At 34.6% G+C, this 15,490-nt stretch overlaps 1 protein-coding gene across 1 annotated transcript; it reads right to left on the bottom strand.

Moving 5' to 3' along the window:
* Positions 1–250: 250 nt before the first annotated feature.
* LOC138126411 (S1 RNA-binding domain-containing protein 1) lies at positions 251–14,645 on the bottom strand. Its single transcript, XM_069042187.1, has 10 exons — positions 14,026–14,645; positions 5,570–5,698; positions 5,072–5,506; positions 4,785–5,020; positions 4,584–4,731; positions 4,354–4,534; positions 1,553–1,832; positions 1,301–1,500; positions 1,063–1,252; positions 251–1,010 (listed from the first exon to the last, which is right to left on the bottom strand). Exons 2-10 carry the CDS (start codon positions 5,594–5,596, stop codon positions 317–319), a joined length of 2,391 nt encoding a protein of 796 aa, XP_068898288.1. The 5' UTR covers positions 5,597–5,698; positions 14,026–14,645; the 3' UTR covers positions 251–316.
* Between the last annotated feature and the right edge of the window lie 845 nt (positions 14,646–15,490).

Raw genomic sequence — 15,490 nt, forward strand, 5'->3', positions numbered from 1 at the left:
TTGACCGAATCTGTCACATTTCATTAATTTTTCACACTTCCCTATGAAATGTTTAATTTAAAAGCAGTGCGGTTGCATCTGCAATAGCAAAAGCTTTTTCTCGATCTGCCTGATAGCTGTGAAAAGAAATTGAGCCTTTCAAAGAGCTTTTGCGGGATTTATCTTGTCAAACAGATTAATGTTACCCAGAGAAGCCAAAACAAGCTGGCTCTGATCGTTTATCAAAGCAATTCTTCTAATAAAACACTGATTAAAAAATAATAATTTATTATAACTAAACAACCAAACAGTGCAATTTTAAGTATGAAGGTACTCGTTACGAGAGTACGTTTACAGCTTGCAGTCCGATCCGTTTCGCTTTAATGTCAATACTGATAACTTTTACCTCGACTTTGTCCCCCAACTTCATACTGAACCCGTTATACTTACTGACATGAATCAACCCGTTCATTCCCACCCCAATATCAACAAAACAACCGAAATGTGTCACATTACTGACCACCCCAGTCAAAACACTACCAACTTGAATCTCATAAATGGTAGTCAACCCCTTTTTGAAAACAGGTTCACTGGGACAATCACTCCGCAAATCGTGATTCAAAGGTTTGCACAGCGCATCCAAAATCAACTGAATCGTCTGTTCGTCCACCTTAAATTTTTCTTTCAGTTTAGACGAGTCCAACTGCTTCTCTTTGACGGTTTTTATAAAATCCGATTTTCCCACATCGACCAGTTTGAGGTTCATTTCTTTAACCAATTCTGCAGCAATTCCGTACGACTCTGGATGGATATTCGTACAGTCTAATTTGGTAGCTATCGGATTTTTGTAAAAGTAAGCTTCCTCTTCGACACTCGTCGGTCCTACTCGCAAGAATCCGGCGCACTGTTGGAAGACTTTTTTACCGATCCTGTAGACCTCCAATAATTGTTGTCGGCAAACAAAAGGTCCGTTTTTGGTCCTGTGTTCGATTACTTGTTGAGCTTTGGCTTCAGTTAAACCGGCAACGTGCCTAAAATATACTTTGATTTGAATCTGCACGAGCGAGTGTAGCTACCAAGTACCGTAAAAGACACTGAGACGCAGTATTTAAGTCGACTCCTACAAAACTGACACATTCGGAAACTACATCGTCTAGAGCTTCGTCCAGATACTTTTTCTTTATGTCGTGTTGATACATCCCCACTCCCAAGTGCTTTGGTTCCACTTTAATCAGTTCAGCCAGAGGCTCTTGGATTCGTCTGGCCAAAGATACTTAAAACAAGACTTTCAACGCTTCCCAAAATTGTACATTTTACTCACTGGCACTTATTATGTTTGGATCCAACTCTGCAAATTCTTTTTTGGCTTCAGGACTGCACGAATAAATTGAGGCGCCATCTTCTCTTACAATAGTGTATTTGACATCCAACGGCTGAAAAAACTTCTCTTGGATCAGCTTCGAAATCCATTCTTCCGTTTCCCTGCACGCTGTTCCGTTGCCGAGAGCAATTAATTCGCAACTGAAACATTCGTAACTGTTAATTTATTCCTTCGCATTTTCGTTGCGTATACTAGTGTTCGAGTAGCATGTCTTTCAAAATGGTGGCATCTTTCTCTTTACGATTTGATTTGTGTGGGTATAAAACATTATGAGATATCATTTCGCCCATCGGTGAGATTAAAGCTAATTTGCAACCGTTGGAAAATCCCGGGTCGATTCCCAAAATGTGTTTGCCCTTGAGAGGTGTCGCTAGTAAGAGTTGTTTCAAATTTGCGCTGAAAACTTCACAAGAGGCCCTTTCCGCTTTTTGTTTCAGTTCGGATCGGATTTCTCGCTTAATCAGAGGTTCCACTGCAAAAAATTAAATCTAATATATTTGAGAGGTGCATGAGAAAGAGGCAAGACATGATGAAGGGCGGACAAACACAATCTACAGGCAATAAGTTGAAAACGTGGTTATCTATCTTAACTAGGTAACTTCAACTTTTCTTTTTATGAAGGAGAGTCACATTAACCAATACCCATCCATTGATCAGTTCAGTTTTCAAAAACATAATTTTATTGTTTTCGTCTAAAGTCTGACGGCGCCATCTTGTGGTGTAAATCGTAAGCATGTTATTCTATGGGTAGGTAGGCTTTTTTGAAATGTCAGAAATTTGCCGGCCTAAATTTATTGTCCGCCATAGTATTACTATTGCAAGAAAACAGTGTAAAATATGTGTCAAAACGTGTGAATATTTTTGAAGTGAAAACTTCTTTAGGCGCGCCACATACATTTTATTCCCGGGCAGTGAATTAGTTTCATGCGATACGGTAAAATACAAGCGAAAATCGTTCGCAGCACGACACGGAAAGCTAAAATCAAGGGAGTAGAGTTTTTTAGCGGAGCCAGCGAAAAACAATCAACTGTGCGTAACTTGTCAATTTTAAATTTTCATTGTACAGTCGTTGACCAAAATAAAATAGGACAAACTGTTACCTTAGACAGTTTCACAATTCAAAGATTTGTGTAGTGTAACTGAGACGTATGTGTCTCAGATTACAACTTGATTTGACTTGACAATTGATTTACAAAAAGTTAGGTTGTGTTTTTTCACTTGTCATCTCGTCACTGTCACTATGTTCAATTGAATGATTGTGAGTTTTTGAAATATTGTCGAATGATGACACTTATCAGAATTGTTTTTTTATTTTTGACACTTGTTTCTAAGAGATGGATTTCGCAAAAATATCGAATTACACAACCGAAATTTACTTTGTCCTATTTTACTTTGGTCAACGACTGTACGTTGTGTTGTGACCTGACCTGACCTCAGTGCAGAGCTGCAGGAGTAACTGTATATACAGGGTGATTCATCTTTTACCGTCGGTGGCAAAATGACCCTTAAGGATTGAGAAAAATTTATAAAATTTACAGAGTTGATTTGTCAAAAAATTTACTTTCGACCGGTATAATTTATTTCAAAAAAAAAAATTTTTTATTGAGCAGGTATTTATAAAAAACTGTTTTTCAAAAAAAAATTATGTTCAAATTTTTGCATCAGAATGTGGCTAATGGCGTATAAAATCAATATCTGCAATCCGTTTCGAAAAATGTTTGTTAGTTTTTGAATTAAATCGATTTTAATGGAAAAGTTGCTTTTATTGATGGTTGTTGGCTTTTAGTGTTGTAAATTTTCTCCAACAATGACTACCTTGTAAAACTGACCTGCTTAGACGAATTTCTTCGATTTTACAAAGGACCCCCTGCTGTGGTAGTAAAAATCCTCTAATAAATCTTATTGTTAAGATATTTGGACATTATGTCGTAAATCATGAAGCAAATAAAAATTTGAATATCAAAATGCGTTTATTTCAATAATACCATACGCTAAAATTAATTTAACATGGTAAAATTGTGTGAAAATACCTGAGTGTGCATATGCTACGAAGTTGAATAAATTAAACAATTAATAATTGAGAAAATGGCAAAATTTGACCTAATTAACTTATAAATTTCATTTTTTGATATTATGTGCCTTATGGATAATAAATTAGGTCTGCAAAATATGAAAGGGAAATCATAATTTTTAAGGTCAATTTTGCCACCGGCGGTAAAAGATGAATCACCCTGTATATACAGGATATTTCACGAGTGATAATGAGCCTGACGTAATTTAAAATGCAACCCATAATAATGTGGGTTGCATTTAAATAAATAAAAATAAAAAAATAAATAAAAACATAAATTTCCGAAAAAAGCTGGCTACTGTCATTAAAATGTCCGGCTTTTTTGAAAATGTATTGTGGGTTGAATTTATTATTCCGTCAGGCTCATTATCACTCGTGAAATATCCTGTATAGTTTTATATAATATAAACGATAAAGACACGACAAATATTGTAAGTTTACAGATGAATGTAGGATTTAATGCGTAGGTAGGTAGGTAATTCTCAATTTTATGGCTTCAACAATTTATCTATTGGAAAAATTTGTGTAGCAAAATGTGAAGAGGAAAATGGACAAATTATTATAATACAGGGTATTGGTATTGCTATGAAAACTTGTGTTGTGTTCAATATCGTGAAGAAAGTAAAACTTAAACATCCAAACCTAACCTCACAAATTTTGCTAGAGTGTACCTCTAAAAGCGGACGTATTTGCAGTTTCTATTGAAAAATACAGATTTTTGATGTTTATTTAAAAACAGCATTGGATTTAAATAATATTAATTATTTATGCCTTGCTCCTTATTCCTCCAAGTCATCCATAATGATATATTTTTTATAGAACAGGTACATATTACTTAAAATCAGTAACGAGCATCATAGAAGTTTTCACTTCTGTCGTGCGGTCTTAAGCACACACTCTTTTTTTTAACATTTACGCTTACCCAGGCGATTGTACGAATCGTCGACTGCTTGTTTTAAAATATTGGTCCTCAACTGATACGCTTCGCCCACATTAAACCACTTCTTCGTACACAAATTTTTGTACTGTTGAAAAATTACGCCAGGTACGATCACTTTAACAGACAAAACCTTCAAATTCTCACCCCTGTTAATTGCCAACACCTAAAAAACACATTAGCGGTACGTCACCAGATGATAAAAACTCTCAGACCTGATGGGGTTTTATATACTTGGTCGCAATCTCAAAATCTTTGTAAGTGTCGAACTTGGTGTCGTCTTCTTTTTTATTTTCTTTCGAGTCAGAATGTTGTTTGGAACCAAGTTTTTGCGTCTTGATCGCGAAATTACTTCTTTTCCTCCTACAATATGAAACAAAATAATTACAAAATATCGGATGAACAGGAAAAAGTACAGTTCTCTTAAGGACGCCAGTATCTCTGCATCTGTGGAGATAATCGCGGAGATGATGTGGATGATTCCTTTTTCTACCGCGGCAGCACTAGATAAATCTTTGTTGTTGTCGACGATGTAATCTGACAAGGACACTTTGCGTTCGTTGTTGAGAAGCATCAAAGCCGGCTTTTCCAAGCCCAGTTCTTTGGCTCTTTCGGCTAAACGGCGCTTGCTTCCGGTTTTATAAGACGAATACTAAAAGCAACCTTGTGGTGATAATGTGGAGATGATGGTAAATCTACGTACGATGTACTCCAGCTCTTCGATGGATCTAGATGAAGTTACGGCATGGGCTAAGTCGTTAGTGAGCACATCTAATTTCTTAAGGCTCTTGATGACAGTGCTCATCTTATTTCTCAACACAATTATCTCGTCGCACGTTTCTTTAGCTGCTCTGAGATCTTCGGCTGTCATGTTATTGGTTGCGTCCCTTCTGTATCTTGCAATAAAGGGTATAGTGTTTCCATCTTCAAACAACTTGGTGATATTTTTCGCCACATTTAGACTTAAGCCAGTTTGTTCGGCTAACAACTCGTGTTCACTCCATAGTGGCTCATAATTTTTTGCTTTGACAGCAACTTGTTTACTTCCAGGTTTCTTGGAAATTTTTTGTTTTTTAGACACACCTTCTTCTTCGTCTTCTTCTTCCTGTTCTGTCTTTTCTATTTTTATTTTTCTCTTCTAAATTTACGGAGAAACAGATACGTGTCATTTTTTACCTATTTTCAAAAATATTCAACTTACCAAGTTTGTTTTCTTTGAGTTACTCATTGTTTCTCTACTATATTGAAAGTTGTTATAAATGAATGCAGCAACAGTTGTTGTCACGCAATTTTAGCTTTTTTTTTGCTACAATTATTATCAAATCTAATCCTAAAAGTGAATTGTATTTAAATAAATAAATAACTGGGAAAACATTACGGACTAGCAAGACAAATGCATTCAATTAAGCACAAATTGTTTTTTTCTTTATAAAACAGTTACATATAAAACAAATCAGATAGTTAAATAATGATTAAAAAAATGTTAGAGATAGTGTTTTTGCACGACCTTTGCATAAAGCATTTCTCAAAAGATGGAGGAGCTCTTTTAGTTCCTTGAGGGTAAAAGCATAGCCGACAAGGTTAATTCATCTCTCGTGTAATAATTGCCTTCGCTGCATTCGTGCACTAATCTTACACTTGGGATGAAAAGATACCTACTCTTTAGTCCCTTCTCATGTTATCATACAATTTTGATTGAAATTTATTTTAACGTAACATCGTAATTTGCTGTGGTTTGCTTGTTCTTTTTTTTCAATCATATTCAGTTGTTGTGTATTGGAATTATTACTAATAATAATTGTTTATTAAGAATTACCGATTCCCTGTCACCTCTGAACTTTACTTTTGGCATTTATTGTAAATTATTTTATAGTTTAAAATTTCGTTTTATCAACCGCTCATGTGTACCACCCTATTTAAAAAGTTTCACCCAAGGCCGATCACTCAGTAGAAATTATTTTATTATTATTTATTCATAATCTATTTCAAATAAAACAAAAAGAAAATATATAAGGCTGTATTGATAAATTATCCAAATCTAAAATTATCCCTTTTTTACGCTAAACAGTACTGGAATATAAAGTTGACTCAAGTTGCAAAAAACCACTTGTCATTTTCAACATCATTTTTTTCATATTTTTGAACCAAATAAAGGCACAAAAGGACCATAAAATCATAGTTTGGATTGAATATTTTCCATAGAAGTACAATTTTAACGTAATTTCAAAGGACCAATGCCATAAAAGTGCTGTTGCAAATGCAAAGTGGTTTTTTGCAACTTGAGTCAACTATAAGTACCGGGATATCAAAAATTATCTTTTCTTTATACCATACTGTTATTAGGATTTATCAGTACTCAATGCTTGATTGATATGATACCTATAACAGACTAGGCCGTTATTCAAAATTATCAGACCGAGGCCGTTATTTTTGCTACCGTTGCTACGGTTACGGCACAGATGACAACTAAATTTAATTTTTGAAGTAAAGAGAAATGTCAGTCTTATAAATAAATCATCGTTAAATGTTAAGTATTATTGGTATAAAGAAAACTATAAAACAACATACGGCCGATATGGATATAACAGACTCGGTTGATTATAAAATCTCGGCTCCGCCTCGATTTTACAATACCTCAACCATGTCTGTTATATAACCCATATCGGCCTAATACCGTTATATACTATTGTCAACGGTGGTCATGGATTGGAAAACGTCGGTCTCAACTTATTTAGTGTGACTATTTCTTCGGTACGGACGATTCGCCTATCAGCACCTTTTTTATGAGTCACAGAGCCAGTTTCGCAAAACACACTGTACAATGTAATAATAATAAATTTTCAATTGCTGATTTAGTTTATACTGGATTTTCCAATTTCACGTAGCGAGTTTTCGTTGCCATTTATTTTTTGCAGAGGAAAATCAATTTCGCAAACTTTCCCGGGAGATCACTTATTTTTATTTTATCACTGACCTATAATACAAAATACAATTTGTAAGGCATGCATGGGAGCATGGGCATGCATAAAAATCCTTCGGCATTACTGCGAAGTGCTCTCGAAAATTGATTTTCACCACATTTTGACATTCAAAAAATTATGTGACATAAAGCTTCCACAATTATTTGAAAATCCACGACCACCTTTGACCAAGATAATTTTTGATATCATCCCGGTATAAAAAGTCTTCTAAATTTGTTTATTTTGAATATGATTTGCGTTGTTCTTCTACCAGACAATGCAGAAGGATTCATTAAATGTATATACAGCGTGTTATTGACATGTGTTAAGAAAATTTAAACGGTGATAGAACTCATCAAAACAAATTACTTTTCAATTTACCATTTTTTCGAAAACTCAAATTTATGCTCGAATTTATTTTCACCGTATTCCGTGTCATCGAGTCGTTTATGGATAGCACGGTGGAAGAACAGCGGCTTCGTACGAAAAAGGTTAACGCAAAAAAGTAAATACGGCAAAAACCCAGGCGGATAGGTCTTGCAAAAACTTACTGACACAATTTAGTCACGTCCTTCCCCTGCATGCGGCCGTGTTTACAATTTATTGGAAAGTGAATTTCCCGTAATTATCGTCAAAAATGGTGCAGTGCACTAATCCGGAGTTAACAGACATGGTGCTGATCTACGGGAAAGCTTTATCGAATGCTGGTGCAGCCAGGCGTTTGTACATGGAGAGATTTCTCGGTCGCCAAGTTCCCTGTGAATGCTGTCCAGCATTTAAGGGATTATGGTATTTTTAGTCCTGTCAACCGAAATCGAGGCCGTTCAAGATCTCGACGTGTCTTGGACTTGGAGCCTGAAATTCTGCAAGCTGTTGAGGAAGAACCGAATGTTAGTTGCCGGCGACTTGCATTACGAATAGGTGTTTCCAGTTTCACAATTTGGAGAACGCTGCACGAACAAGGATTACATCCTTATCATCTTCAACGTGTCCAACACTTAAAACCAGAAGATCCACCACGTCGAATTGCATTTTGTCAATGGCTTCTTCAAAAAATCGACGAAGAACCCAATTTTTTAAGCATCGTCTTAAGCACAGATGAAGCAGGATTTACTCGAGATGGAGTTTTCAATTCGCATAATTCCCACATCTGGTGAGAAGAAAATCCACACCAAATCCGAGAACGTGGTTTCCAACAAAGATTTTCGATTAACGTGTGGGCAGGTATAATTGGGAATCGTTTGATCGGGCCACATGTCTTACCTCCACATTTAAATGGTGAAGGATATTTAAATTTTTTACAAAATGAGCTGAGTGACCTTTTGGATGACGTGCCGTTGGAAGTTCGGAGGGATATGTGTGTGGTACTTACATGACGGAGCGCCCGCTCACAGTGCACCAGGTGTTAAAAATTGGTTGGACGCTAATTTAGAAAATCGGTGGATAGGTCGTAATGGACCAGTTTTATGGCCAGCTCGTTCACCGAACTTAAACCCTTGTGACTTTTTTTATGGGACCATTTAAAACAGATTGTGTATGAGACTCCAGTTGACCGAGGCAATTCGATAAAGTCTGACATGTTGATGAGAACTCAAGCTTCTATGGCTCGAAAGGCACAAGCGTGCATCGATAACGGAGGGCGTCATTTCGAACATTTAATTTGAAGGTTAGTGCCCTTGATCAAGTGTGGTGCGTAACTTCAATGTCACTCTCACTTACTACGAATAAAGAATTGGTTTTTGCTTGACTATCTAAGTTTTTATCTTCTTTCGCTTTTAATGTAGGCACGGAGACATTGGCGGGTACTAGAATTTACGATCAAACTAATTATAATTTTATCTGGGTTTAGAAAGATTTTTCGAAAAAATGGTAAATAGAAAAGTAATTTGTTTTGATGAGTTCTATCACCGTTTAAATTTTCTTAACTCATTTCAATAACATACTGTATACACCCTGGGGTATTAAAATCATTTTCGCTTAAAAACTGAGTTTTCCCCTTTTTGCAGTGAGGGCTTCAATTAGCAAAATCTTTGATTTTATATAACTAGATTGGCCACCTAAATGGAAAACCGTATGCAAGAAATTTTACTTTTGGATGCCACTTATAGAGAGCGTAGCAATCAACGAAACAAATTTTTACAGTCGACCGAATGAATTTGTGAGCACTAATTACAGTTGATGAATATTCAGGCGAGCGGTTCTTTCTTTGCAACTTTTCACAGAATCACAGACACAGCGTACGCTATCAAGGGCCGAGTCAAGCCAAGTAGTGGAGCAAAATCGGACTGAAATTATGACTTCTAGTGATTCCAAGGTTTAACTAAATGAGACCGATACTATCTTGTAGAGGACATTTTGGGACATAAGGAATGGTCATCTACAACTTTTTTTAATAAGACCGAACTTTGAAAACGGCTTTTATACGTAGTTGAGATGTAATCCGAAACACTACGTTTCTCGTAACATTTAACGCTGTGTTAATTCAACTATTGAAGCTATAATTTTGATTTTTTGTATATTTATACTAAAAAGTACAGCGCTTCCAATAGTGAATTGGAAATTTCGCAAATATTGAGAGTTTTGAAAAAAATAATTAATACATTTAGATGAATCACTCTGCTGGGACCTATGTGAAATGTTGAAAATTTCGATACACATGCAGCGAGCCAAATGTAACTAAGATATCGGAAACGTTTTTAAAAAAAGAATTAATTCGGTGGCCTGTATACTTTTTGAGAAAATAATTATTTTTTATTCGACGAGTGAACGCGCCGCAGCTTCTGGCAGGCAGAAATAACACGGCACGCGTATTTAGTCGTCTATATCAATATAGATAGAGAGTGTAGCCGTGTCAAAACAATAATTGTAAAGTTTTGAGTAGGTAATATTTTTGTATTTTTGCTAAAATTTACCTACTTTAAATGCTTTCTTCTTCGTTACCCTCATCCTCATATAAACAAGAAACATTGTTCTGACATTTTTTGCAAGAACAATCACTGCAGCATTTTAAGCCTTCCTTCATGCACATATGTACAAGTATTGTTTTTTTTTTTTAAGAAGGATAGATAAGCTATGGTAGATACTTTCACACCATTACCAAAAAAGGTTGTGGTATTCGCTCCACCTTAGGAAATAATTAATCATAATCTTCAGAAGAACAAAGTACGGGGTCATTATAAATGATTGTCCCATCGCAGTAGGCGTTGGTGACGTAGTTGAATGTGCGGCAAGCTTTATAACATGAGTGAGACTAGCATCCCCGATAGGTAGTGCTGCTGGCGGTAGTGTAAATTTGTCTACACTAGTACTAGTTAGTACTAGTACACTATTGTCTAACGTTGCGAAGCTAGAGGCACATCCCAAATTTGTGTGTGTTTTCAACGCCAACTGCGATGGGACAATCATATCATATAATGATCCTGTACAGGGTGCGTCTACTAAAACTTTATATCCGAATATCTTTTTTAATTATCAATTAAGATAAACAATATTTAGCAATATTATATATCTCAATGACCTCTTGACATGTGCTTAACAAAAGTTAACGAAACCTGCAAGGATACAGAGTTATTTGAAAAACAACCGCAGTAAAAAAATTTTTTTTTGGCTTTTTCTCAGATTACGGAGTATAACATATTCAGCTGTGGCCTCTGTATCTCCCTGTATTGTTTTTATTACACTTTTACTGATGACTACGCAATAAATTAGTGTTAAAAAGAACTAATTTTCCAGCTGTGTTCAAAACAGAGTTTATGCGTAAAAAGTTGTTACGAATTTGTTTCACAGATTACTCATTTTTCAGCAAATAATTTAGATACGTCAATTTGACGGGGCATTGTTAACTTATTTAAAATTCTTTTATTTCTGAACTATTCGGTAAAATACAATAAACATTCAAATAGGTATGTATGTACAAACCCCGGTGTAGGTACGTCTGCATCCTAGGGATCAGTCTTCTCTGGAAAAATTTACTAAACTATTTTAAAGTAAGTTTTCAATAAAACGAATTTAAATGTTAATTTTATTTTTTAAACAATGAATCATGGGGTACCCGGTACCCTCCTAATTTTTTTGTTTTTTTTTTATAAAAGTGGCTATTATGGAGGTGGGTGCGTCAAGCTTAAAGAGGGGGTCAAGGTGAATAAATAATTTAAGCACATACTAAATAATAACAATTAAAATATCTGCAATAAATTTGTTTGGGACCTAATGGGGGCTCCAGGAATTGTTCGGAACCAAATGGGGCTCATGGGTTTGCTCAGCCTAATGGAGGCTTCACTGGTTTGATTGTAGGCGCCCGTAAACTGACACACCGTATCGTTTTGTGCAAAACGTTTATTTACATTTATGTACAATTGCTTGGACCGTACGACCGTACTCGAGATGTTGGATAAATGACTTAGTGACTTCTGACTGTGACTGTTCTACCCTGAGTACCCTGAGTCCATCTCGGTAGCGGTACTGTCGTCTCAAATCTCTGTCATTCACCCACGCAGGGGTGGTTCTCGTTCTGAAAGGAGGGGGGTGGCTCTTTGCCCCGACAAAATTCAACAATGTAACACAATTAGCAGCAAAGAAAATTTTTAAAATGTACTCAAAATAATTATAACTAAATAAGATGCTCAAAATTTATTTCGACCATTAACTTCCACACACCTTTCAATTCTGGAATAAAAACTCCGTGAAGTTCTTGTTGCAGGATCATTTCATATGGATGAAATTTCAAAGACTTTAAAGTTCTAATAATCGTGCTTTGTGAGACATTCAGTGTAGCCGCTACCACTCTTGTGCTTGTGTGTGGATTTTCAGTTACCTAATCAACAACGGCATTTTGAAAGTTAATATTTTTGGGAAGTGCATCCCTTACTCGTATCTGCCAGTATCTTCAAACAGCTTTACAATTCATCTGATATTCATTTCGGAAAATTTATCATTTTCTTGACGGGCCTGAAGAATTTTTGCTGCGGCTCGATAGCACCGGTGACACTCTCCATACGTAAAAATAATATTAATTTCCTCTTGCTGTGAGAACAACATCTTGTATAAAAGATTATTTCAAAGATTTCACGAACTTTTTTACTTTGACGTTGTCAAATAATAAATTAATTATGTTTTTTTTTTTTGTAAATCAGTAAGCCGTGAAGTACTTTTTTACGTAAATACACACTGGTGAATGAAGTCTGAAAATTGTCTTTATTTAACATTAATTTATTGGTCAATAATAAGCACTAGGATGATTATTAGGCAGAAAATCTACACAGAAACATTTGATATGCATGTTAAAAGTTATAATGTTAGGAAATGCTGAAAATAAAAAATTTTCATTAATTTTTTTCTTGAATATTCCTCTTCTGTCCAGATCCTTGTTAATTTTTGTAGTGCCTATGTAAAGAGGGCAATGCAGCCTTTATTAATACTAAATATCGTTGAGCAGTCATTTAAAATAACGAAGATATTCAAATATAAAATTTTTTATTCAAATTGGTCGAATGTACATCAAAATTTCGACTTTTCTTTTGAGTGTACATTAAATCTAGTGATAAATAAATTGCTACTGTCAGATAGAAGAAGTTGGGTTATAAACTGGTGTTTCAAATTATTTTATTTAACGCTATTTAAGGTATTGCATCTAAATCTTCCTCAGAATAGAACTCCAATTCTGATCCTGAATCGGACGCGGCAAGAGAAATAATTGTTGGAGGAACATCAGCAATAGATAAATGACTCATATGCCTTTCTAATGTGGCAATATTATTTTACGTAAATTACCAAGTTAGTATAATAGGAATTTTAAATATTACCAACAGCTTGTCAACCTGACAGTGCGGACGTCAAGTGAACGGATAATACATAGTATAATAGTTGCGATTGTAGAAAAAATGTTGTGTGTGTTGCGAGCGCAAGTGTACTATTGGGAGCACGGAAATTCGGGCAGACTTAATTTGACGATATAAGATGTGAAATAGGCTTTAGATGCTAGACGACTTAATAAACCTCATTTTAATATCTACTATTGTTGCATGTCATTTTGACAAATTGCATTCATCAATCCTGAAAATTTGCAAGTGCTTAGATGTGATTTTCTGGAAACTAAAGTCTTTTTATTAAACTTTGGAAATTACAGTCGCGGACAAAAAAATAGGACAATATTTTTTCGCTAATGTAAGGCTCTATACTATTTCTATGGTTACTATTAAAATATTTATTTATTTATAAGCCAGGTTTACTTAACTCAATTTTAGTTAAATTTCGTAATAAGACTTGTCCCACTTTTTCTGTCCGTGACTGTAATAACTAAAATGTAAAATAATTGTGCATAACTGTTTATTTCGTCAAAATTAATTGTTATGACATTTATGACAATAAAGCTTAGACTACATTGGGTTTTTTTAAACGACATAAATAGCTGCCCGAAATTCCATGCTCCCAATAGTACATTGTCAATCTCTCAATCAACATCAACAATGTATCACTTTGCGTTCTTAATACACAAAGAACTACATATTTCGTGTTAGTTTCCTGAGATACATAACGTGAAAAGTCAACAAACAAACAGTAATATAAAATCAAAGGCAAAATTAATATGTCTTTTGGGTTATCTTTTATCGAACTAAACGTCTTCAGTATTCATGACATTACATCATTACATTATTTTCTACTTACAAAATTACTTCAGTAATTAAGCAGTTGCACCTACCGTGACCACTTTAATTAGATACTTTGGGCCCCACAATAATTCTAAATTTATTTGACTTGTCAGTTATTTAATTTAACAGTTCGTTGGCGTTGTAGATCTTAGAAAATAAACTTCACATTTCCCACTGATGAAAATTAAGTCCGTTCGCTGGAAATATCACTTGAACTTGTTAAATTCACAACCAAAACACGAAAAGAATTAACTGGAGTCGACGTTTTCTAACCTCACTTCTAACAGTTAACGGTTATGCCATGTGCATGACGATCAGGTGTTTGCTATTTGTGGTAGAATAAGACCAAAGAGTGTAAGACCAAACATTTTATGTTGTTGTATTGTTGAAGTACATATTATAGCGATACTAATATCAAGTTTTGAACGACGGAAGTAGATTTTTTTGTAATTTCAATGAAAATTTAAACCTAACCTATAATTATTTTTTAACAAATGGATAATGTATTTATCTATAAAACCGTATGCGACAAAGTGTGGACAAGGAAAAACAATAATTGACCTGTTTCGGGATTTTTTACAAAAATCGCCTATGTCCAAGTTAGGTGTTTTATTTCAGTTGAAAGTCTCCACGCCTATTTTTTTTTATAACATTTATAAATATCTATTTAATTTTATCTAATGATAATGGAAAATGAAAGTAATAAAGTTACATCTACAGTTTTCTTGCTGTAAGTTAAATATGATGCGTTCCAGTTAATATCTGGACCTTCATTAAGTTCTATAAAAGATTAAATACTTTTAGATTCCTACCACAAATCTAGACTTATACGTATTATATGCACATACATACGAGTCTCATCTCATTATTTATAGTATTTTATCTCATCTGTAGACAAAGCGTCGCTGTATATTGTTGGATCAAGTCATAAATAAGTTTCGAAATAGCAGCAGATTGGTCTTTTCACCTTAAATTTTTTTCAGTTAGTTTTTTTAATTAGGTACTTTCTCCAATTTGTTGTAGGGTTATAAGATATAAGATCTGTTGTTAATCTATTATTAAGCTCACTTTGTCTGGAATAATAAAAACGATACATACTCGGAGAGAAAAATTGTAACTGTACGGCCTAGATGCCGTAATACATCATGTGTCATAAGACTCATAAGTAAAATGTGACAGATCTGAGGATCTGCAAAGTTGGAAATGTTGGAAAAATTTAGATTAAAGAAAAGATATTTTAAACATTTTCAATTTTTATCTTTAGTAAAGAGCATAAGTCAATTATTTTCTATTATTCAAATGTCTGTTTATTTATCTCGACTCTTGAATCCAGGTCATAAAGAACAGTGATTCTCAACCTATTGAATTGAATCCGCTGCACATTAATGAATGTAACAAGTAGTTTTGTGGCACACCAGATTTTTTTAAGAACACGTATTATGAAATCAGCTTTAACGAGGAACCTTATCGTTTATGATTCATTAAATAAGACAAAAAAGAAAAAAACATCTTGGA

Source organism: Tenebrio molitor, chromosome 3, assembly GCF_963966145.1.
Source record: "Tenebrio molitor chromosome 3, icTenMoli1.1, whole genome shotgun sequence".
Lineage (NCBI taxonomy): Eukaryota > Metazoa > Arthropoda > Insecta > Coleoptera > Tenebrionidae > Tenebrio > Tenebrio molitor.

Excerpts from the sequence above, each read along its gene's own strand:
- LOC138126411 (XM_069042187.1), bottom strand. The coding sequence starts at position 5,596 with ATGAGTAACTCAAAGAAAACAAACTTG. Across the intron at positions 4,732-4,784 it reads CTGGCGTCCTTAAGAGAACT|GAGGAAAAGAAGTAATTTCG; the intron begins GTACTTTTTCCT and ends TTCATATTGTAG. Across the intron at positions 1,253-1,300 it reads TCCAAACATAATAAGTGCCA|TATCTTTGGCCAGACGAATC; the intron begins GTGAGTAAAATG and ends TCTTGTTTTAAG.